This window comes from Nomascus leucogenys, chromosome 16, assembly GCF_006542625.1.
Source record: "Nomascus leucogenys isolate Asia chromosome 16, Asia_NLE_v1, whole genome shotgun sequence".
NCBI classification, from domain to species: Eukaryota; Metazoa; Chordata; class Mammalia; order Primates; family Hylobatidae; genus Nomascus; species Nomascus leucogenys.
The window spans coordinates 51,119,692-51,146,672 of record NC_044396.1 but is presented as its reverse complement, the minus strand read 5'-3'; the positions used below and the strand labels follow the sequence as shown (position 1 = coordinate 51,146,672).

At 39.5% G+C, this 26,981-nt stretch overlaps 1 protein-coding gene across 3 annotated transcripts in view; it reads right to left on the bottom strand.

The window, feature by feature from the left end:
- VPS13B (vacuolar protein sorting 13 homolog B) overlaps positions 1-26,915 on the bottom strand; it is an 891,476-nt gene extending 864,561 nt beyond the window's left edge. For all 3 annotated transcript variants that reach the window (XR_004026232.1, XM_030795363.1, XM_030795364.1), the window contains exons 1-2: positions 26,834-26,915; positions 26,247-26,422 (exon numbers count right to left, since the gene is read on the bottom strand). Coding sequence is in view for 2 of the 3 variants with exons in the window: in XM_030795363.1 (XP_030651223.1) it covers positions 26,247-26,393 (147 nt within the window). In the remaining variant the exon portion in view is untranslated. The remainder of the gene's footprint in view (positions 1-26,246; positions 26,423-26,833) is intronic.
- Between the last annotated feature and the right edge of the window lie 66 nt (positions 26,916-26,981).

Genomic DNA, 26,981 nt, shown 5'->3' with positions numbered 1-26,981 from the left:
GTGAGATCACTGAGTGCTTTCTGAACGCATAATATATTGTGCATTTGTATGATTATCATATACTTGACGCATTTTTATTTTATAGTAACATGTGATTATTCATTTTCCGACCTGCTTATTCCAGTTCAGTGTCACAGGTGGCTGAAGCCTATCCAGACACTCAGGGTAAAAAGTGGAAACCAGTTCTGGACAGGACACCATTACATCACAGTACACACACACACACACACACCCTCACTCACTCATACTGAGACAATTTAGACACACCAGTTAACCAAACATTCACATTTTTGGGAAGCAGAAGAAAACCAGAGTATCCAGAGAAAACCCATGCAGACATGGGGAGAACAAGCAAACGCCATAAAGACAGAGGGCCTAAACAGAAATCATTTTTGTCTCAGCAACATTATAACTAAACAATGCTGAACATTATTTTGAAGTACTGCTGTACCCAGGTTAGCCAAAAAAAAAACAAAACAGAGTGTTAAAAAGAATGAGAAGAAAGCCTACAGGGCCTATGGGATACTATTAAGTAAAAAAAAAAAAAAAAAAAAAAAAAAAAAAAACATGTATTTTTGGAGGTCCAGGAGAAGAGAACAGACAAAGCATATAAAACCTATTTAAATAAATAATTGCTGAAAACATCTGAAGTCACGGAAGAAATATAAACATCCAGGTCCAGGAAGCTCAAAGTTTCCCAAATAGACTCAACCCAAAAAGGTCCTCTCAGGATACATTATAGTCAAACTGAGAAAAGATGAACATTATAGTGAAACTGTCAAAATTCAAACACAAAGAGAATTTTAAAAATAGAAAGAGAAAAGTGTGAAGTAACATACAAGGGACTCTCCATAAGACTAACAGCAGATTTCTCAGCAGAAACATAGGCCAAGAGACAATGGGATGCCATATTCGAAATGATGAAAGAAAACAAACTGTGAGCCAAGATTACCATATGTAGTAAAACTACCCTTCAGAAATGAAGGAGAAATAAAATCTCCCAGAGAAGCAAAGAATGAGGTAATTTATCACCACTAGGCTGGATGTACAAGAAATGATTAAGGGAATCCTAGAACTGAAAGCAAACAGACTATAACTACCAACATGAAAACATGAAGAAGTGTCAATCTCACTGATGAAGCAGATTCACAAATGAGAAAGAGAAGTAAAACTTATTACCACAGAAACCACCAAACTGCAAAGATAAACAACAAGAAAGTAAGGAAGGAAGAATGGATATATATTTTTTTAAAAAAAGGCAATTAGCAAACTGACAAGAGAAATTCCTCACCTATCAATAATAACCTTGAATGTAAACAAATAAAAACCTCAAATTAAAAACTATAATCCCCAATTAAAAGCTATAAACTGGATGAATCCCAGCACTTTGGGAGGCCGAGGCAGGTGGATCACCTGAGGTCAGGAGCTTAAGACCAGTCTGGCCAACATCTCCACAAAAATACAAAAATTAGCTGGGCATGATGGTAGGTGCCTGTAATCCCAGCAATTTAGGAGGCTGAGGCAGGAGAATCACTTGAACCTGGGAGGCAGAGCTTGCAGTGAGCCAAGATTGCACCACTGCACTCCAGCCTGGGTGACAGAGTGAGACTCTGTCTCGGGGCAGGGGGGAAATAAAACAAGACCCAACTATATGCTGCCTATAAGAAACTCACTTCTGTAAATATATACATAAACTTAAAATGAAAAAACGAAAAAAGTTCCACCAAAAATGAATAGGAGTAGTTATCCTTATATCAGAAAAAATACACTTTAAGTCACAAACTATATAAGGAGACAAAGAAAGTCATTATATAATAATAATGAAGTCAATTTGGCAAGCATCTATAACAACTATAAATATATACACACTCACTGCTAGAGCACTCAGATAGATAAAGCAAATATTATTAGATCTAAAGAGAGAGATAGACTCCATTACAATAACAGTTGGGGACTTGAACACCCCACTCATAGCATTGAACAGATCACTGGCAGAAAATCAGCCAAACATACCAAATTTCAATTGCACTTTAGACCAAATAGACCTAACAGATATTTACAGAACAACAGCTGCAGGATACATTCTTGCCATTAGCACACAAAAAAAATTCTCCAAAAATTTTAAAAGTCAAAGTCATATCAAGTTTCTTTTCTAACCACAATAGAATAAAACTAAAAATCGGTAATAAGTAAACTTTGTAAACTGTACAAATACACGAAAATTAAACAGCATGTTCTTGAACAACCAATGGATCAATAACAAATTAAACAAGAAATTTTAAAATTTCTTGAAACAAATGAAAATAGAAATACAACATAGCAAATCCTATGGAATATAACAAAAACAGTACAAACAGTTTTTAGCATTAAACAGTTGTATCAAGAAGTTGAAAGATTTCAAATAACCTAACAATGCATGTCAAGGACCTAGGAAAGCAAGAACAAAACAAACACAAAATCAGTAGAAGGAAAGATATTATGAGAATCAGAACAAAATAAATGAAATAGAGATCAAACAATACAAAGGATCAACAAAACGAAAAGCTGGTTTTTTGAAAAGATAAACAAAATCAGCAAACTATTACATAGACTAAGAAAAAAAGAGACCAGAGAGTAGTGGTTCTCCCAGCATGCAGCTGGAGATCTGAGAACGGACAGACTGCCTCCTAAAGTGGGTCCCTGACCCTCGAGCAGTCTAACTGGGAGGCACCCCCCAGTAGGGATAGACTGACACCTCACTCGGCCAGGTACTTCTCTGAGACAAAACTTCCAGAGGAACTATCAGACAGCTGAATTTGTGGTCTCACGAAAATCCGCTGTTCTGTAGCCACCGATGCTGACACCCAGCCAAACAGGGTCTGGAGTGGACCTCTAGCAAACTCCAACAGACCTGCAGCTGAGGGTCCTGTCTGGTAGAAGGAAAACTAACAAACAGAAAGGACATCCACACCAAAAACCTATCTATACATCACCATCATCAAAGATCAAAAGTAGATAAAACCACAAAGATGGGGAAAAAATAGAGCAGAAAAACTGGAAACTCTAAAAACAGAGCACCTCTCCTCCTCCAAAGGAACGCAGTTCCTCACCAGCAACGGAACAAAGCTGGACAGAGAATGACTTTGACGAGTTGAGAGAAGAAGGCTTCAGACGATCAAACTACTCCGAGCTACAGGAGGAAATTCAAAACAATGGCAAAGAAGTTAAAAACTTTGAAAAAAAATTAGATGAATGGATAACTAGAATCACCAATGCACAGAAGGGCTTAAAGGAGCTGATGGAGCTGAAAGCCAAGTTTCGAGAACTACGTGAAGATTGCAGAAGCCCCAGTAGCCGATGCGATCAACTGGAAGAAAAGGTATCAATGATGGAAGATGAAATGAATGAAATGAAGCAAGAAGGGAAGTTTAGAGAAAAAATAAAAAGAAACGAACAAAGCCTCCAAGAAATTTGGGACTATGTGAAAAGACCAAACCAACGTCTGATTGGTGTACCTGCAAGTGTTGGGGAGAATAGAACCAACTTGGAAAACACTCTGCAAGATATTATCCAGGAGAACTTCCCCAACCTAGCAAGGCAGGCCAACATTCAGAATCAGGAAATACAGAGAATGCCACAAAGATACTCCTCGAGAAGAGCAACTCCAAGACACATAATTGTCAGATTCACCAAAGTTGAAATGAAGGAAAAAATGTTAAGGGCAGCCAGAGAGAAAGGTCAGGTTACCCACAAAGGGAAGCCCATCAGACTAACAGCTGATCTCTCGGCAGAACCTCTACAAGCCAGAAGAGAGTGGGGGCTGATATTCAACATTCTTAAAGAAAATAATTTTCAACCCAGAATTTCATATCCAGCCACACTAAGCTTCATAAGTGAAGGAGAAATAAAATCCTTTACACACAAGTAAATGCTGAGTGATTTTGTCACCACCAGGCCTGCCCTAAAAGAGCTCCTGAAGGAAGCACTAAACATGGAAAGGAACAACCAGTACCAGCCACTGCAAAAACATGCCAAATTGTAAAGACCATCGAGTCTAGGAAGAAACTGCATTCATCGAGGCTAGGAAGAACTGCATCAACTAACGAGCAAAATAACCAACTAACATCATAATGACAGGATCAAATACACACATAACAATAATAACTTTAAATGTAAATGGGCTAAATGCTCTAATTAAAAGACACAGACTGGCAAATTGGATAAGGAGTCAAGACTCATCAGTGTGCTGTATTCAGGAAACCCATCTGACGTGCAGAGACACACATAGACTCAAAATAAAGGGATGGAGGAAGATCTATCAAGCAAATGGAAAACAAAAAAAGGCAGGGGTTGCAATCCTAGTCTCTGATAAAATACACTCTAAACCAACAAAGATCAAAAGAGACAAAGAAGGCCATGACATAATGGTAAAGGGATCAATTCAACAAGAAGAGCTAACTATCCTAAATATATATGCACCCAACACAGGAGCACCCAGATTCATAAAGCAAGTCCTGAGTGACCTACAAAGGGACTTAAACTCCCACACAACAATAATGGGAGATTTTAACACCCCACTGTCAACATTAGACAGATCAACGAGACAGAAAGTTAACAAGGATATCCAGGAATTGAACTCAGCTCTGCACAAAGTGGACCTAACAGACATCTACAGAACTCCCCACCCCAAATCAACAGAATATACATTTTTTCAGCACCACACCACATCTATTCCAAAATTGACCACATAGTTGGAAGTAAAGCTCTCCTCAACAAATGTAAAAGAACAGAAATTATAACAAACTGTCTCTCAGACCACAGTGCAATCAAACTAGAATTCAGGATTAAGAAACTCACTCAAAACTGCTCAACTACATGGAAACTGAACAACCTGCTCCTGAATGACTACGGGGTACATAATGAAATGAAGGCAGAGATAAAGATGTTCTTTGAAACCAACAAGAACAAAGACACAACATACCAGAATCTCTGGGACACATTCAAAACAGTGTGTAGAGGGAAATTTATAGCACTAAATGCCCACAAGAGAAAGCAGGAAAGATCCAAAATTGACACCCTAACATCACAATTAAAAGAACGAGAAAAGCAAGAGCAAACACATTCAAAAGCTAGCAGAAGGCTAGAAATAACTAAAATCAGAGCAGAACTGAAGGAAATAGACACAAAAAAACCCTTCAAAAAATTAATGAATCCAGGAGCTGGTTTTTTGAAAAGATCAACAAAATTGATAGACCGCTAGCAAGACTAATAAAGAAGAAAAGAGAGAAGAATCAAATAGATGCAATAAAAAATGAAAAAGGGGATACCACCACCGATCCCACAGAAATACAATCTACCATCAGAGAATACTACAAACACCTCTACGCAAATAAACTAGAAAATCTAGAAGAGATGGATAAATTCCTCGACAAATACACCCTCCCAAGACTAAACCAGGAAGAAGTTGAATCTCTGAATAGACCAATAACAGGCTCTGAAATTGTGGCAATAATCAATAGCCTACCAACCAAAAAGAGTCCAGGACCTGATGGATTCACAGCCGAATTCTACCAGAAGTACAAGGAGGAACTGGTACCATTCCTTCTGAAACTTTTCCAATCAATAGAAAAAGAGGGAATCCTCCCTAACACATTTTATGAGGCCAGCATCGTCCTGATACCAAAGCCTGGCAGAGACATAACCAAAAAAGAGAATTTCAAACCAATATCCTTGATGAACATTGATGCAAAAATCCTCAATAAAATACTGGCAAACCGAATCCAGCAGCACATCAAAAAGCTTATACACCATGATCAAGTGGGCTTCATCCCTGGGATGCAAGGCTGGTTCAACATACGCAAATCAATAAATGTAATCCAGCATATAAACAGAACCAAAGACAAAAACCACATGATTATCTCAATAGATGCAGAAAAGGCCTTTGACAAAATTCAACAGCGCTTCATGCTAAAAACTCTTAATAAATTAGGTATTGATGGGACGTATCTCAAAATAATAAGAGCTATCTATGACAAACCCACAACCAATACCATACTGAATGGGCAAAAACTGGAAGCATTCCCTTTGAAAACTGGCACAAGACAGGGATGCCCTCTCTCACCACTCCTATTCAACATAGTGTTGGAAGTTCTGGCCAGGGCAATCAGGCAGGAGAAGGAAATAAAGGGTATTCAATTAGGAAAAGAGGAAGTCAAATTGTCCCTGTTTGCAGATGACATGATTGTATATCTAGAAAATCCCATTGTCTCAGCCCCAAATCTCCTTAAGCTGATTAGCAACTTCAGCAAAGTCTCAGGATACAAAATCAATGTACAAAAATCACAAGCATTCTTGTACACAAATCACAGACAAACAGAGAGCCAAATCATGAGTGAACTCCCATTCACAATTGCTTCAAAGAGAATAAATTACCTAGGAATCCAACTTACAAGGGATGTCAAGGACCTCTTCAAGGAGAACTACAAACCACTGCTCAATGAAATAAAAGAGGATACAAACAAATGGAAGAACATACCATGCTCATGGGTTGGAAGAATCAATATTGTGAAAATGGCCATACTGCCCAAGGTAATTTATAGATTCAATGCCATCCCCATCAAGCTACCAATGACTTTCTTCACAGAATTGGAAAAAGCTACTTTAAAGTTCATATGGAACCAAAAAAGAGCCCGCATCGCCAAGTCAATCCTAAGCCAAAAGAACAAAGCTGGAGGCATCATGCTACCTGACTTCAAACTATACTACAAGGCTACAGTAACCAAAACAGCATGGTACTGGTACCACAACAGAGACATAGATCAATGGAACAGAACAGAGCCCTCAGAAATAATGCCGCATATCTACAACTATCTGATCTTTGACAAACCTGACAAAAACAAACAATGGGGAAAGGATTCCCTATTTAATAAATGGTGCTGGGAAAACTGGCTAGCCATATGTAGAAAGCTGAAACTGGATCCCTTCCTTACACCTTATACAAAAATTAATTCAAGATGGATTAAAGACTTATGTGTTAGACCTAAAACCATAAAAACCCTAGAAGAAAACCTAGGCAATACCATTCAGGACATAGGCATGGGCAAGGACTTCATGTCTAAAACACCAAAAGCAATGGCAACAAAAGCCAAAATTGACCAATGGGATCTAATTAAACTAAAGAGCTTCTGCACAGCAAAAGAAACTACCATCAGAGTGAACAGGCAACCTACAGAATGGGAGAAAATTTTTGCAACCTACTCATCTGACAAAGGGCTAATATCCAGAATCTGCAATGAACTCAAACAAATTTACAAGAAAAAAACAAACCACCCCATCAAAAAGTGGGCAAAGGACATGAACAGACACTTCTCAAAAGAAGACATTTATGCAGCCAAAAAACACATGCAAAAATACTCATCATCACTGGCCATCAGAGAAATGCAAATCAAAACCACAATGAGATACCATCTCACACCAGTTAGAATGGCCATCATTAAAAGGTCAGGAAACAACAGGTGCTGGAGAGCATGTGGAGAAATAGGAACACTTTTACACTGTTGGTGGGACTGTAAACTATTTCAACTATTGTGGAAGTCAGTGTGGCGATTCCTCAGGGATCTAGAACTAGAAATACCATTTGACCCAGCCATCCCATTACTGGGTATATACCCAAAGGACTATAAATCATGCTGCTATAAAGACACATGCACTTGTATGTTTATTGCGGCACTATTCACAATAGCAAAGACTTGGAACCAACCCAAATGTCCAACAACGATAGACTGGATTAAGAAAATGCGGCACATATACACCATGGAATACTATGCAGCCATAAAAAATGATGAGTTCATGTCCTCTGTACGGACATGGATGAAACTGGAAACCATCATTCTCAGTAAACTATTGCAAGGACAAGAAACCAAACACCGCATGTTCTCACTCATAGGTGGGAATTGAACAATGAGAACTCATGGACACAGGAAGGGGAACCTCACACTCCAGGGACTGTTGTGGGGTAGGGGGACGGGGGCAGGACAGCATTAGGAGATATACCTAATGCTAAATGACGAGTTAATGGGTGCAGCACACCAACATGGCACATGGATACATATGTAACAAACCTACATATGGTGCACATGTACCCTAAAACCTAAAGTATAATAATAATAATAATAATAAAAAGAAAGAAAAAAAGAGACCAAACCACAGAAATACAAAGGATCATTAGTGACCATTATGAACAAGTATTCACCAATAAATTAGTGTACCTAGAGAACACAAATAAATTCCCAGACACACATAATCTACCAAGATTGAACCAAGAAGAAACAGAAAACCTGAACAGTCCAATACTGAGTAATGAGATTGAATCAGTAATAAAATCACCCAACAAAGAAAAGCCTGGGACTGAATGGCTTCACTACTGAATTCCACTAAACTTTTGAAAAAGAAAAGCAATTCTTCTCAAACTATTCCAAAAACCTGAAGGATAGAAAATCCTTCCTAACTCATTCTACAAGGCCAGTATTACCCTAATAACAAAACCAAACAAGGAAACAACAGAAAAAGAAAACAAGACAATATGCCTGATGAACACAGATGCAAAATCCTCAACAAAATACTAGCAAACCAAATCTAGTAGCACAGCAAAATTATTATACACCATAATTAAATGGGATTTATCCCAGGAATGCAAGAATGGGCCAAAAAGCTTTTCCTCTAAGAACTGGAAAAAGACAAAATGCCCATTTTCACCACTCTTATTCAACAGAGTACTGAAGTCCCAGCCAGAGTAATTAAGCAAGGGAAAATTTTTAAAACAGGGATCCAAATTGGAAAAGAAAAAGTCAAACTGGCCCTATTTGCAGATGACATGATCTCATATGCAGAAATACCTAAAGACTCTATCAAAAAACTCTTAGAGCTGAGAAATTCAGTAAAGTTGCAGGACACAAAATCTACAAAAATCAGTAGTGTTTCCATACAACAGTAACTAGCTGAAAAAGAAATCAAGAAGTGATCCCATTTCCAATAGCTACAAAAAATAAAATACCTTGGAATAAATTTAACCAAGGAGGTAAAAGATCGCTACAAAAAAAAATGACAGAACACTGGTGAAAGAAATTGAGGAAGACACAAAGAAATTAGAAAGACATCTCATGTTCATGAATTGGAAAAACTGTTGTTAAAATGACCCAAAAAGATCTATAGATTCAATGCAATTCCTATTAAATTACCAATGCTATTCTTTATAGATACATAACAAGCAAAGATAAAATTTGTGTTTGGCTACTAGACTTTGAATAACCAAAGCAATTCTGAGCAAAAGAAGGAATCTGCAAGCATCACAATTTCTGACTTCAAAATAAACTACAAAGCTATAGTAATCAAAACAGCATGGTACTTGCATAAGAACAGACATACAGACCAGGAGAACACAGCAACAAAACCAAAAATAAACCCACATATTTATGGCCAATGGATTTTTAACAAAGGCACGAAGAACACACATTAGGGAAAGGACAGTCTCTCCAATCAATTGTGCCATGAAAACTGGATATCCATAAGCAAAAGAGTGACACTAGATCCCGATCTCTCACCATATACAAAAATCAACTCAAGATGGACTAAAGACTTAAATGTAATTCCTGGAACTATGGAACTACTAGAAGAAAACATAAGAGAAAATGCTTTGGGACTTTGGTCTCGACAAATATTTTATTGTATTTTATAAGAAGTTAATACCCATAATATACAAGGAACTCGAACAATTCAATAGCACACATGTGCACGCACGCACACACAGACACACACACACACACACACACACACAAAGAGACTCCAATTTTAAAATAGGCAATTACTCTGAGTTGACATTTCTCAAAAGGCGACATATAAATGGCCAACGGGTACATGAAAAATGTTCAACATCACTAAGCATAGGGAAAATGGAAATAAAAACCACAATAAGGTATCATATCAGTTAGAATAGCTATTACCCAAACAAACAAACAAATGAAATACTGCTGAGGATATAAAGAGAACACTTACACACTTTTGGTGAGAACGTATATTAGTACAGCCATTATAAAAAACACCACAGAAGTTCCTTAAAAAGCTGAAAATAGAACTAGATATAATCCAGCAATCCCACTACTGGGTGTACATACAAATAAAATTAGTATGACAAAGAGATATCTTGTACTCCCATGTTTATTGCAGCTCTATACACAATACAAAGATAAGGAATCAACCTAACTATCCATCTACAAAGGAATGATGGATAAAGAAAATGTGGTATAAGCCGGGTGCAGTGGCTCACACCCGTAATCCCAGCACTTTGGGAGGCCAAGGCAGGCGGATCACGAGGTCAGGCATTCGAGGCCAGCCTGGCCAATATGGTGAAACCCCGTCTCTACTAAAAATACAAAAATTAGCCAGGTGTGGTGGCATGCACCTGTAGTCCCAGCTACTTGGGAGGCTGAGGCAGAAGAATCGCTTGAACCCAGGAGGCAGAGGTTGCAGTGAGCTGAGACTGCGCCACTGCACTCCAGCCTGAGCGATAGAGCGAGACTCCGTCTCAAAAAAAAAAAAGAAAGAAAGAAAGAAAAGAAAATGTGGGGTGTATGCACAACAGAATACTATTATGCCAAAAAAAAAAAAAAACTTGTCATTTACAGCAACATGAATGGAAATGAAGGTCATTATGTTATGTGAAATAAGTCAAGTACAGAAAGACAAATATTGCATATTCTCACTCATACATAGGGCTGAAAAAGTTGATATCATAGAAGTAGAGAGTATAACAGTAGTTACCAGATACTAGGAAGGTAAAGAAAAAATGGGGACTAGGAAGATGTTTATTAACAGATACAAAATTACAGCTGGACCAGAGGCTGGGAAGGGTAGAGGGGGTGGGAGGGGCAAACAGGAGAGATGGTTAATGGTGGCACATGTATGTGGTCCTAGCTACTTGGGAGGCTGAGGCAAGAAAATCACCTGAGCCCATGTGGTCGAAGCTCCAGTGAGCAATGATCAACACTGCACTCTAGCCTGAGCAACAGGGCAAGGCCTTGTCCAAAAAAAAAAGAAAGAAAAGAAAAGCAAAGAGAGAGAGAGATCTCAAATCAATAACCTAAAATGTCCACCTTGAGAGTAGAAAAACAAAATCAAACCCAACCCAAAACAAGGAAAAGGAGGGACCACAATACCAAAAAGAAAAAAAAGAGGGACACTTTTCAGAATGATTTTTTTCAAGTATATTAAACAATGAGATGTCATGATACTAAATTTGTATACACTTAATAACATAACTTTAAGATATATAAAGCGAAAACTAACAAAACTAAAAATGAGAAATACACAAATCCACAATCTCCATATCTCCAGATATACCTCATCATCTAGTAACTGACAGAATAAGCAAACAATGAAAATCCATATGGATTTACAAGATTTGAAGAATTCTAATGACCAGTTTCTGGTAAGTGATATTTACAGAATGCTACAGCAACAAGTGCAGAATACACACTTTTTATCAATTGCATATGAAACACTTACAGAAACAACTATATATTTATACATTTTAATAAATTGAAATCATACAGACAATGTGCTGCTGACCACAGTAGAATTAAATTAGAAATCAGTAACAGAAAGATAATTAATAAATTCCTAAATGTTTGGAAATTAAGCAATATACTTCTAAGTAAGCCAAATAATAACCCAATAATCAAAGAAATCAAAATGGAAATAATAAATGTTTTTAACTTAATGAAAAGACAATATGAAATCCCACGTGATAGTGCTAAATATATGGTTAGAGAAAAAAATTATAGCATTACACATATATATTTGAGTAGAAAAAGACTGGAAAAAAAAGCAATGACTTAAGTTTCCAACTCAGGAAACTAGAAAAAAGAAAAGTAAATCAAATCCAAAAAAAGTGAAAGAAATGATAAAAATAGGAAAAAAATAAATGACAAAGAAAGCACAAGTACAATTCAAAAAAGAATCAACAAAAACAAAAATTAGTTCTTTGAAAATATTAATAAAATAAGACCCTAGAAATATTGATGAAAAAACACAAATTACCAGCATCAGACATGAAAAGAAGATATCACTGCAGATCCTACAGATACATTTTTTTAAATCAGGCAGCTTTATAATAAACACCAGCCTGGGCATAAGGGGCTCACGCCTGTAATCCCAACACTTTGAGAGGCTGAGGTTGGAAGATCATTTGAGCCCAGGAGTTTGAGACCAGCCTGGGAAACATCGTGAGACCTTGTCTCTACAAAAAGTATAAAAACGATTCAACCATGGTGGCACTGGCACTCAGACGGGGAAGAGGTGGGAAGATAGTTTGAGCCTGGGAGGTCAAGACTGCAGTGAGCTATGATCATGCCACTGCACTCCAGCCTGTGCAACAGAGTGAGACTTTGTTTTTTTGTGTTTTTGTTTTTTTTTGAGATGGAGTCTCACTTTGTTGCCCAGGCTGGAGTGCAGTGGCGCGATCTCAGCTCATTGCAACCTCCGCCTCCCAGGTTCAAGCAATTCTCCTGCCTCAGCCTCCTGAGTAGCTAGGATTACAGGCGCCCACCACCACGCCCAGCTAATTTTTGTATTTTTAGTAGAGATGGGGTTTCACCAGTTTGGTCAGGCTGGTCTCGAACCCCTGACCTCGTGATCCACCCACCTCGGCCTCCCAAAGTGCTGGGATTACAGGCGTGAGCCACCATGCCCAGCCACAGTGAGACTTTGGCTCAAAAAATAAAAAAGTAAACAACAAAAAAACCAACTTTATTCCTTACATATAACGATTTAGAGCAGGACAGCAAACTTTTTCAGTACAGAGGAAGACAGTAAATACTTTAGGCTTTTGCAAGCTATGCAATCTCCATCCTAGCTACTTAATTCTGCTGTTTTAGGGCAAAAGCAGCCATAGACAATAAAATGAGTAGCTATGTTTCAATAAAACTGTACTTACAAAAGCAGGCTCAGGACACAGTTTGCTGATCCCTAACTTTCAAGAAATAGGGACATTCCTTGAAAGATACAACTCACCAAAACTGCCAACAGCAGAAATAAAAATCTAAATTATCCTATATTTCTTAAATTAAATCAGCAGTTTATAACTTTACATCATAACCCAGATGACTTCATGTTTAATTCTTCCTAACACTTAAAAAACTGAGAAGGTGGGGGGGTGGAGCCAAGATGGCCGAATAGGAACAGCTCCGGTCTCCAGCTCCCAGCCCGAGCGACACAGAAGACGGGTGATTTCTGCATTTCTGCTTGAGGTATGGGTTTCATCTCACTAGGGAGTGCCAAACAGTGGGTGCAGGACAGTTGGTGTGGCGCACTGTGCGCGAGCCAAAGCAGGGCGAGGCATTGCCTCACTTGGGAAGCACAAGGGGTCAGGGAGTTCCCTTTCCTAGTCAAAGAAAGGGGAAGCAGACGGCACCTGGAATATCAGGTCAGTCCCACCTTAATACTGCGCTTTTCCAACGGGCCTGGAAAACGGCACACTAGGAGATTGTGTCCCGCACCTGGCTCGGAGGGTCCTATGCCCACGGAGTCTCGCTGATTGCTAGCACAGCAGTCTGAGATCAAGCTGCAAGGCGGCAGCAAGGCTGGGGGAGGGGCGCCCGCCATTGCCCAGGCTTGCTTAGGTAAACAAAGCAGCCAGGAAGCTCGAACTGGGTGGAGCCCACCACAGCTCAAGGAGGCCTGCCTGCCTCTGTAGGCTCCACCTCTGGGGGCAGGGCACAGACAAAAACTTAGCAGGAACCTCCACAGACTTAAATGTCCCTGTCTGACTGACAGCTTTGAAGAGAGTAGTGGTTCTCCCAGCACGCAGCTGGAGATCTGAGAACGGACAGACTGCCTCCTAAAGTGGGTCCCTCACCCCTGAGCAGCCTACCTGGGAGGCACCCCCCCCCCAGTAGGGACAGACTGTCACCTCACTCGGCCAGGTACTCCTCTGAGACAAAACTTTCAGAGGAACTATCAGACAGCTGAATTTGTGGTCTCACGAAAATCCGCTGTTCTGCAGCCACCGCTGCTGACACCCAGCCAAACAGGGTCTGGAGTGGACCTCTAGTAAACTCCAACAGACCTGCAGCTGAGGGTCCTGTCCGGTAGAAGGAAAACTAACAAACAGAAAGGACATCCACACCAAAAACCCATCTGTACATCACCATCATCAAAGACCAAAAGTAGATAAAACCACAAAGATGGGGAACAAACAGAGCAGAAAAAGTGGAAACTCTAAAAAGCAGAGCACCTCTCCTCCTCCAAAGGAACGCAGTTCCTCACCAGCAATGGAACAAAGCTGGATGGAGGATGACTTTGACGAGTTGAGAGAAGAAGGCTTCAGACGATCAAACTACTCTGAGCTACGGGAGAAAATTCAAAACAATAGCAAAGAAGTTAAAAACTTTGAAAAAAATTAGAAGAATGGATAACTAGAATAACCAATGGAGAGAAGGGCTTAAAGGAGCTGATGGAGCTGAAAGCCAAGTTTCAAGAACTACACGAAGATTGCAGAAGCCTCCGTAGCAGATGCGATCAACTGGAAGAAAGGGTATCGCTGATGGAAGATGAAATGAATGAAATGAAGCGAGAAGGGAAGTTTAGAGAAAAAAGAATAAAAAGAAATGAACAAAGCCTCCAAGAAATTTGGGACTATGTGAAAAGACCAAACCTACGTCTGATTGGTGTACCTGAAAATGACGGGGAGAATGGAACGAAGTTGGAAAACACTCTGAAAGATATTATCCAGGAGAACTTCCCCAATCTAGCAAGGCAGGCCAACATTCAGATTCAGGAAATACAGAGAACACCACAAAGATACTCCTCGAGAAGAGCAACTCCAAGACACACAATTGTCAGATTCACCAAAGTTGAAATGAAGGAAAAAATGTTAAGGGCGGCCAGAGAGAAAGGTCGGGTTACCCACAAAGGGAAGCCCATCAGACTAACAGCTGATCTCTTGGCAGAAACTCTACAAGCCAGAAGAGAGTGGGGGCCAATATTCAACATTCTTAAAGAAAAGAATTTTCAACCCAGAATTTCCTATCCAGCCAAACTAAGCTTCATAAGTGAAGGAGAAATAAAATACTTTACAGACAAGCAAACGCTGAGTGATTTTGTCACCACCAGGCCTGCCCTAAAAGAGCTCCTGAAGGAAGCACTAAACATGGAAAGGAACAACCGGTACCAGCCACTGCAAAAACATGCCAAATTGTAAAGATCATCAAGGCTAGGAAGAAACTACAGCAACTAACGAGCAAAATAACCAATTAACATCATAATGACAGGATCAGATTCACACATAAAATATTAACGTTAAATGTAAATGGCCTAAATGCCCCAATTAAAAGACACAGACTGGCAAACTGGATAAGGAGTCAGGACCCATCAGTGTGCTGTATTCAGGAAACCCATCTCACGTGCAGAGACACACATAGACTCAAAATAAAGGGATGGAGGAAGATCTATCAAGCAAATGGAAAACAAAAAAAGGCAGGGGTTGCAATCCTAGTCTCTGATAAAATAGACTTTAAACCAACAAAGATCAAAAGAGACAAAGAAGGCCATTACATAATGGTAAAGGGATCAATTCAACAAGAAGAGCTAACTATCCTAAATATATATGCACCCAACACAGGAGCACCCAGATTCATAAAGCAAGTCCTGAGTGACCTACAAAGGGACTTAAACTACCACACAACAATAATGGGAGATTTTAACACCCCACTGTCAACATTAGACAGATCAACGAGACAGAAAGTTAACAAGGATATCCAGTAATTGAACTCAGCTCTACAGAAAGTGGACCTAATAGACATCTACAGAACTCTCCACCCCAAATCAACAGAATATACATTTTTTTCAGCACCACACCACACCTATTCCAAAACTGACCACATAGTTGGAAGTAAAGCTCTCCTCAACAAATGTAAAAGAACAGAAATTATAACAAACTGTCTCTCAGACCACAGTGCAATCGAACTAGAACTCAGGATTAAGAAACTCACTTAAAACCGCTCAACTACATGGAAACTCAACAACCTGCTCCTGAATGACCATTGGGTACATAATGAAATGAAGGCAGAAATAAAGATGTTCTTTGAAACCAATGAGAACAAAGACACAACATACCAGAATCTCTGGGACACGTTCAAAGCAGTGTGTAGAGGGAAATTTATAGCACTAAATGCCCACAAGAGAAAGCAGGAAAGATCCAAAATTGACACCTTAACATCACAATTAAAAGAACTAGAAAAGCAACAGCAAACACATTCAAAAGCTAGCAGAAGGCTAGAAATAACTAAAATCAGAGCAGAACTGAAGGAAATAGAGACACAAAAAACCCTTCAAAAAATTAATGAATCCAGGAGCTGGTTTTTTGAAAAGATCAACAAAATTGATAGACCGCTAGCAAGACTAATAAAGAAGAAAAGAGAGAAGAATCAAATAGATGCAATAAAAAATGAAAAAGGGGATATCACCACCGATCCCACAGAAATACAATCTACCATCAGAGAATATTACAAACATCTCTATGCAAATAAACTAGAAAATCTAGAAGAGATGGATAAATTCCTCGACAAATACACCCTCCCAAGACTAAATCAGGAAGAGGTTGAATCTCTGAATAGACCAATAACAGGCTCTGAAATTGTGGCAATAATCAATAGCTTAGCAACCAAAAAGAGTCCAGGACCTGATGGATTCACAGCTGAATTCTACCAGAGGTACAAGGAGGAACTGGTACCATTCCTTCTGAAACTATTCCAATTGATAGAAAAAGAGGGAATCCTCCCTAACACATTTTATGAAGCCAGCATCGTCCTGATACCAAAGCCTGGCAGAGACACAACCAAAAAAGAGAATTTCAGACCAATATCCTTGAGAACATTGATGCAAAAATCCTCAATAAAATACTGGCAAACCAAATCCAGCAGCACATCAAAAAGCTTATACACCATAATCAAGTGGGCTTCATCCCTGGGATGCAAGGCTGGTTCAACATATGCAAATCAATAAATGTAATCCAGCATATAAACAGAACCAAAGACAAAAACCACATGATTATCTCAATAGATGCAGAAAAGGCCTTTGACAAAATTCAACAACGCTTCATGCTAAAAACTCTCAATAAATTAGGTATTGATGGGACGTATCTCAAAATAATAAGAGCTATCTATGACAAACCCACAGCCAATATCATACTGAATGGGCAAAAACTGGAAGCATTCCCTCTGAAAACTGGCACAAGACAGGGATGCCCTCTCTCACCACTCCTATTCAACATAATGTTGGAAGTTCTGGCTAGGGCAATTAGGTAGGAGAAGGAAATAAAGGGTATTCAAGTAGGAAAAGAGGAAGTCAAATTCTCCCTGTTTGCAGATGACATGATTGTGTATCTAGAAAACCCCATTGTCTCAGCCCAAAATCTCCTTAAGCTGATAAGCAACTTCAGCAAAGTCTCAGGATAAAAAATCAATGTACAAAAATCACAAGCATTCTTGTACACCAATCACAGACAAACAGAGAGCCAAATCATGAGTGAACTCCCATTCACAATTGCTTCAAAGAGAATAAAATACCTAGGAATCCAACTTACAAGGGATGTCAAGGACCTCTTCAAGGAGAACTACAAACCACTGTTCAACGAAATAAAAGAGGATACAAACAAATGGAAGAACATTCCATGCTCATGGGTTGGAAGAATCAATATCGTGAAAATGGCCATACTGCCCAAGGTAATTTATAGATTCAATGCCATCCCCATCAAGCTACCAATGACTTTCTTCAAAGAATTGGAAAAAACTACTTCAAAGTTCATATGGAACCAAAAAAGAGCCCGCATCACCAAGTCAATCCTAAGCCAAAAGAACAAAGCTGGAGGCATCACGCTACCTGACTTCAAACTATACTACAAGGCTACAGTAACCAAAACAGCATGGTACTGGTACCACAACAGAGACATAGATCAATGGAACAGAACAGAGCCCTCAGAAATAATGCCGCATATCTACAACTATCTGATCTTTGACAAACCTGACAAAAACAAACAATGGGGAAAGGATTCCCTATTTAATAAATGGTGCTGGGAAAACTGGCTAGCCATATGTAGAAAGCTGAAACTGGATCCCTTCCTTACACCTTATACAAAAATTAATTCAAGATGGATTAAAGACTTAAATGTTAGACCTAAAACCATTAAAATCCTACAAGAAAACCTAGGCAATACCATTCAGGACATAGGCGTGGGCAAGGACTTCATGTCTAAAACACCAAAAGCAATGGCAACAAAAGCCAAAATTGACAAATGGGATCTAATTAAACTAAAGAGCTTCTGCACAGCAAAAGAAACTACCATCAGAGTGAACAGGCAACCTACAGAATGGGAGAAAATTTTTGCAACCTACTCATCTGACAAAGGTCTAATATCCAGAATCTACAATGAACTCAAACAAATTTACAAGAAAAAAACAAACCACCCCATCAAAAAGTGGGCAAAGGACATGAACAGACACTTCTCAAAAGAAGACATTTATGCAGCCAAAAAACACATGAAGAAATGCTCATCATCACTGGCCATCAGAGAAATGCAAATCAAAACCACAGTGAGATACCATCTCACACCAGTTAGAATGGCCATCATTAAAAAAGCAGGAAACAACAGGTGCTGGAGAGGATGTGGAGAAATAGGAACACTTTTACACTGTTGATGGGACTGTAAACTAGTTCAACCATTGTGGAAGTCAGTGTGGCCATTCCTCAGGGATCTAGAACTAGAAATACCATTTGACCCAGCCATCCCATTACTGGGTATATACCCAAAGGACTATAAATCATGCTGCTATAAAGACACATGCACACGTATGTTTATTGCAGCACTATTCACAATAGCAAAGAGTTGGAACCAACCCAAATGTCCAACAACGATAGACTGGATTAAGAAAATGTGGCACATATACACCATGGAATACTATGCAGCCATAAAAAATGATGAGTTCGTGTCCTTTGTAGGGACATGGATGAAACTGGAAAACATCATTCTCAGTAAACTATCACAAGGACAAAAAACCAAACACCGCATGTTCTCACTCATAGGTGGGAATTGAACAATGAGAACTCATGGACACAGGAAGGGGAACATCACACTCCGGGGACTGTTGTGGGGTGGGGGGAGGGGGGAGGGACAGTATTAGGCGATATACCTAATGCTAAATGACAAGTTAATGGGTACAGGAAATCAACATGGCACATGGATACGTATGTAACAAACCTGCACATTGTGCCCATGTACCCTGAAACCTAAATTATAATAAAAAAAGAAAAAAAAAAAACTGAGAAGGTAATCTCACACTTCCTGATTCTGAAACTCACTACAATGCTACAATAATCCAAACAGTGTGATAGTGTCATAAAGGCAGACATATTAGTCAACGGAATAGTATTGAGAGCCCAGAAATAAACTCTCACATCTATGGTCAAATGATTTTTGACAAAGGTGCCAAGACCATTCAATGTGAAAGTACAGAAGTCAACAAATGGTGTTGCGAAAACTGAATACCCACATTTTAGAAAAAGAGAGAGAGGTTGCGACACTACCTTATACTATGTAAGAACAAAAAAATTAGAAGAAAACATAGGAGAAAACCTTCATGACATTAGATTTGACAATGATTTCTTCGATATGACAGCAAAAATCCAGACAATGAATGAGAAAAATAGCTAAGTTGGACTTCATCAAAATTAAAAACTTTGGTGCATCAAAGGACACTATTATAGAGTAAGATGCCACTGCCAGCATGTGAGAAAATATCTGCAAATCATGTATCTGCTAAGGGATTGATATCCACAAGACATAAAGAACTCCTATAACTCAACAACAAAGAACCCAATTCAAAATTGGGCAAAGGACTCAAATAGGCATTTCTCCAAAGAAGACAAACACAGCTAATAAGTACACGAGAAGAGGCTCAACATCACTAATCATCAGAGAAATGCAAATTAAAACCACATTGAGATATAATTTCATACCCATTAGGATAGCTATATTAAAAAAACAAAAACGTAAAACAAGTATTAGGATATGGAGCACTTCGAACCTTTGCACATTGCTGGTAGGAATGTAAAACAATGCAATCACTGTGGAAAACAGTATGGTGATTCCTCAAAAAATTAAACACAGAATTATCATATGATCTAGCAATTCCACTTCCGGGTATATACCCAAGTAAATTAAAAGCATAGTCTCAGGTATATTTGTACACCTACCTTCATATCAGCACTATAGGCAAAAGATGAAAGCAACCCAACTATCCATCAATGAATAAATGAACAAACAAAATGTGGCATGTACATATAATAGATTATTTAGACTTAAAAACAAAGGACATAGTGGCATATGCTACAACATGGATAAGCTTTTTGAGACATTGTGCTAAGTGAAATATGCCAATAACGAAAGAACAAACATTGAATGATTCCACTCATATGAAGTACTTAAAATAGTCAAATTCATACAGTCATAAAGTAGAATGGTGGTTGCAAGGGGCTTGGAAGAGGGGAAAATAGGGAGTTAGTGTCTAATGGATACAGAATTTCAGTTTGGGAAGACGAAAATATTCTAGAGATGAGTAGTAGTGATGGTTGCACAACAATGTAAACATAAGTAATACCACAGAATTGTACATTTAAAAATGATTAAAATGGGCCAGGCATGATGGCTCATGCTTGTAAGCCCAGCACTTTGGGAGGCCAAGGTGGGTGAGGTCAGGAGTTTGAGACCAGCCTGGCCAACATGGTGAAACCCAATCGCTACTAAAAACACAAAAAATTAGCCAGGTGTTGTGGTGGGCGCCTGTAATGCCAGCTGCTTGGGAGGCTGAGGCAGGAAAATCATTTGAACCCAGAAGTAGAGGTTGCAGTGAGCCAAGATCGCACCATTGCACTCCAGCCTGGGCAACAAGAGTGAAACTCTGTCTCCAAAAAAAAAAATGGTTAAGATGATAAATGTTGTATTATATATATTCTATCACAATTTTAAGAAAACCACTAACATTGATCTTACATAAACTGTCAGAGATTATAAAAAGAGGGAATACCTCACAAATAAATCAGTAAGGCCAATATATATATATATGACATTCAAAACCAGGTAATAACATTACAAGAAAGGAAAATCATAGGCTAGTATCACTTATAAGCAAAGACACAACAAAATCAATCAAAATTTAACAAATTGAATCCAGCAATATGTAAAAAAGATAATATATAATCAGGTTTATTCCAGGAATGTAAGGTTTAGATTTGAAAACAATGTAATTTACCACATTAACAAAATAAAAGAGAAAAATCATGTATCAACTCATTAAGTGTAATATTTGATCAAATTCAGCATTCATTTATGATTTTTAAAACTCATTGGAAAAGTACTAATAGAAAAGAATCTCAACTCAGTAAAGGTTATTTATAGCTAACAACATACTTACTAGTAAAACATTGAATACTTTCCCACTGAAATTAGAAACAAAAAACGATGTCTATTCTCATGACCTCTACTCCACACTACATAAAAGGTCCTAGCCCACTGCAATAATGAAATACAATGAAATAAAAGATACAAGTATTGGATAGAAAGATGTAAAACTGTCATTATTTGCAGATGACATGATTGAACATGGACAATCCAAAAGAACCTACCAAAAACTGTTACACAGGTTGGGCCACTGGATAGGTCAACATACTAAAATTGATTTTATTTCCTGTACTGGTAACAAATTGTTTAAAAATAGAGGTTTTTTTTGTGTTTGCTTTTTGAGACAGAGTCTCACTGTCACCCAGGCTGGAGTCCAGTGGCGCAATCTCAGCTCACTACAACCTCCACCTTCCCAGTTCAAGTGACTCTTGTGCCTCAGTGTCCCAAGTAGCTGGGATTACAGGCATGAGCCACCACGCCTGGCTAATTATTGTATTTTTGGTAGAAACAAGGTTTTGCCATATTGGCCAGGCTGATCTCGAACTCCTGACCTCAAGTGATCCACCCACCTTGGCCTCCCAAAGTGCTGTGACTGATTACAGGCAAGAGCCACCACACCTAACCAGAAAATAGAGGTTTTTAAAATGCTACTTAAACATCCATAAAAAGAGGGCAAATTTAATGAAATACACGCAAAATTTCTCTAAAAAGTTCAAAACATTGCTGAGAGAAATTAAAGGCCTAAAAATATGAAAAGCAATGCTCTGTACATGAATTGAAAAACTCAAAACTATGTCAACTCATGTTAACATGTTAATTCATCCAAAAGTGATCAATAGATTCAATGTAATCTCAGCAAAAACACTAACAGCTTTCCTTTTTAGAAATTAATTCTAAAAGTTGCAAGTTGAAATCAAAATGTATACGATAGGCTGGGCATGGTGGCTCATGCCTGTAATCCCAGCACTTTGGGAGGCCAAGGCGGGTGGATCATCTGAGCTCAGGAGTTCGAGACCAGCCTGGCCAGCATGGTGAAATCCTGTCTCTACTAAAAATGCAAAAGTTAGCCAGGCGTGGCGGTGCACACCTGTAATCCCAGCTACTATGGAGGCTGCAGCAGGAGAATTGCTCCACAGGGAGGTGGAGGTTGCAGTGAGCCGAGATCACACTATTGCACTACAGCCTAGGCTACAGAGCAAGACTGTCTCAAAAATAAAAAAAAAAATAAATAAAATGTATATGGAAATACAAAGGACCTAAAATAGTTATGACAATCTTGAAGGAGAAAAGAACAAAGTTGTACTAATTACACTGAGAAACCAAGTCTTATTATAAAAGCTACAGTAACCATATGGAGTGACACAAGAATAGATAAATAGACCACTCAATAGAATAAAGAGTTCAGAAACAAATCCACACACATATGGCAACCTGATTTACAGCAAAGGCTTACTGTAATTGAGTAGGGAAAGAAGAGTTCAACAAATGGTATAGATCAACTGACTATCAATGGAAAAAAATTAACCTTAACCTCTATTACACATATGCAAAAAAACAAATTTGAGATGAATCATGGAATTCAATAAAGCTCCTAAAAGAAATATAAAAGAATATTTTCATGATGTTGGTGTAAGCAAAGATTTCTTAAACAAGACAAGAAAAATCCCAACCATAAGGGAAAAGATTGATAAATTGGACCTCAGTAAGATTATTAACTTTTATTCATCAAGACACCTTTATGAGTAAAGAGACAAGCCACAAACTGAGAGTAAATACTGTGAAACATCTATCTGGCAAAGGACTCATTTCCAAAATATATAAAGAATTCCTGGCCGGGCGCAGTGGCTCACACCTGTAACCCATCACTTTGGGAGGCCGAGACAGGCGGATCACAAGGTCAGGGGATTGAGACCATCCTGGCTAACACGGTGAAACGCTGTCTCTACTAAAAATACAAAAAATTAGCCGGGCATGGTGGCGGGCGCCCGTAGTCCCAGTTACTCGGGAGGCTGAGGCAGGAGAATGGCGTGAACCTGGGAGGCGAAGCTTGCAGTGAGCCGAGATGGCACCACTGCACTCCAGCCTGGGCAACAGAGCAAAACTCTGTCTCAAAAAAAAAAAAAGAATTCCTATACATCAATAAGACAGAAAACTCAATTTTTAAAAAAGGAAAAAAGACTTAGGCTTCACAAAAAAAAAGATAGCTAAATGGCCAATAAGAATATAAAAACATAATTAGTCATTAGGAAAATACAAGTTAAAATTACAATGAGGTATCACTACACACCCACTAGAAAGGCTAACATTAAAATAACAAACTTACCAAGTATTAGCAAAAATGTGAAATACCTGGAATGCTCATAAGTTGTTGGTAAGACTGGAATTGATATAACCACTTTGGAAGACTATCTGGCAATATGAAATGAAAACACAGGCTAAACACAGGCCTAACTTCTAGGTATACACCTAAGAGAAATTAATACTTATGTTACCAAGATAGATGTACTGGAATGTTCATGGAAGCTTTCTTCACCAGTCAAAAATATTAAAAACCCAAGTGTCCATCAACAGGAGAATGAGTAAGTAAATTGTGGAATCTTTATGCAATGGAATAGTGCTGACAATATGAAAAATAAACTCTTCTAACAACATGGGTTAATCTTAGAAAGGTTGAAAGAAAAAAGCCAAACATAAGTGAGTCCAATTTTTTTGAGGTTCAAAACCAGGTAAAACTTATCTATGTTGACAGAAGTCAGATTACCAGTCGCCTCCTTTAGGAGTGGGGAGTACGTTCCCCTGCCCCAGATGGAGTCTCACTCTGTCAGCCAGGCTGGAGTGCAGTGGTGCGATCTCGGCTCACTGCAACCTCCACCTCCCAGATTCAAGCAATTCTCCTGCCTCAGTCTCCCGGTTAACTGAGATTACAGGCGCATGCCACCACGCCCAGCTAATTTTTTGTATTTTTAGTAGAGACAGGGTTTCACCATGTTGGCTAGGCTGGTCTCGAACTCCTGACCTCATGATCTGCCCGCTTTGGCCTCTCAAAGTGCTGGGATTACAGGCGTGAACCACCGCGCCTGGCCTGGAGTACTCACTAAAACAGGTGAGCCTTTTGGGGTGCTGGAAACATTCTATTTTTTTATTGGACAGTAGTTGCATAGGTGTAAAACATTTTAAAATTGAGCTGTTGGCCGGTCGCGGTGGCTCATGCCTGTAATCCCAGCACTTTGGGAGGCTGAGGCGGGCGGATCATGAGGTCAGAAGATCGAGACCATCCTGACTAACACAGTGAAACCCCGTCTCTACTAAAAATACAAAAAATTAGCCTGGTGTGGTGGCGGGCGCCTGTAGTCCCAACTACTCAGGAGGCTGAGTCAGGAGAATGGCGTGAACCCAGGAGGTGGAGCTTCCAGTGAGCCAGGATGGCGCCACTGCACTCCAGCCTGGGCAACAGAGCAAGACTCCGTCTAAAAAAAAAAAAAAAAAAAATTGAGCTGTTACACTTGGGATATGTGCTCATTAAGAAATAAAGTAAAATGAAAATATTAAATATTAAGCCACTCAACTAACCTTGGGAAGAGGAAAAAGAAGCAGCCAGGAGTATTATTTCTTAGTGCTAAGTCTAGATTGACTTAATAAAAGAGTAATAAAAGAGGCTGTGGACTATAACTAAAAATTATCAATAACTATCACTGTCAGATTAAGTCTTCCCTTATCTCCTAAAAAGCAGTTGGTCTCTGACTCTTCTGAGCTTGCACAGATCCTCAAGCCTAACAGAATTTCTTGGCATATGTTACTAATAAATGTAATAAATGAATTAATGAATATGTGATCTTTGAAGTTACAGTTCTTTTGCACCAGACCAATCTCATGTTAAAAGAAACTAAAACGATTAATAAAGAAGTTTCCAATTTTACTGCCATTCTCAATGTATCTACTCAACACTCTGAGGATGCCATGGGAAATGTCATCTTTCCTCATGATCTGAATCTGCTCTCCTTTTTTTTTTTTTGTCTTTTTTTCCTCGACCCCCACAAGCCAGCTACCCTTCCTGCTGACTTTCAAACCCTTCCACTGCCCAAAAAGGAGAATGAGAATGTAGTATTTTCCAGGCTCATACAGAATTTTGACAACATAAATTAGCACATTCATAATGCTTGAAAATTGAGTAAATAGACCGAACACTGACATGAAGAATGAAATCGTCTTTCTGTCAAAGCAACTTTAAGTAATCCCATTCTAATACACCAAAACTGGGAACAAACTATTTTTAAAAATTATGCAGGCCGGGCGCGGTGGCTCACGCCTATAATCCCAGCACTTCGGAAGACTGAGGCGGGCGGATCACCTGAGCTCAGGAGTTCAAGACCAGCCTGGCCAACATGGTGAAACCCCGTCTCTACTAAAAATAACAAAAATTAGCCAGGCGTGGTGGTGCGCGCCTGTAATCCCAGCTATTAGGGAGGCTGCGGCAGGAGAACCGCCTGAGCCCAGGAGGCGGAGGTTGCAGTGAGCCGAGATCACGCAGCTGCACTCCAGCCTGGGCGACAGAGCGAGATTCCATCTCAAAAAAAAGAAAGAAAGAAAAAGAAAAAGAAAAAGAAAATAGTGTAAAATAAGGCCCCCTTGTTTCAGGGTAGTTCAAAATACATCAGTAGAAAAGTTACGTTTTTATAGCATAAAGTCAAAGCGTAGGAAACAATAGATTACCGTCTAAACAAGCTGAAAACTGTTTCCAGTTAATGACAGCTAAATAGCTTACCTGTTCCAGCACATCCAACTTTAACTCGAGCTTGCTGAGCACCACGTCTCCACCCCATAGTGAAAGCTGTAGATCCGACGGCTTTAAGTTCTTGATGTAGCGATTCACATAGCTCATTAAAATTGGAGTTACATATGACTCCAGCATCTTTTAAGGTAAGGAGTCAAAGTCGGAAGCTGAAAGGAGTAGACAGAAACGTTAGAAGTCGGCGGTAGAGTGAAGGAAAGAGCCTTAGTTATCTCAGGCCGAAAGCAGTAAGTCCCCACCAAAGCGGCCGTTCGCCTCCTCTTAGAGGCAGAGAAAACTCAAGCGGACTCCCAGCTCCAGCTGCGGCTTCCTCACAAGTACAACACCCTTCGCCAAGCGAAGGGAGGGAGGAAGACGTAGTGACCAGATGAGAGCGGGTCCCTCAGAGTGGAAGAATGAAGTGAGGCGAGCTCCCCTTCGGCCGCAGTAGCCCTTCACCAACCCAGCCACCCCGCGAGGCCCTCGCTTCCCGGAACCCAGCCGGATCTGCCATCATAGAACCAAAGCTAGAAGGCCTGCCGTCCCGCTCCCGCTCCCTCTGCACTCCACCCTCCGCTCACACGCCAGAGTACCGCCGCGTCCCCTCCACCTCCAGGTCCCTGGCACCCGCCCCTGCCGGCAGCGCTGCTCCTGTACCGCGCCACTTCCGGGTGTGCCCCACTTGGTGCTCAAAACAAACTGTCCCTCCACGGCCGCCACTCTACGCAG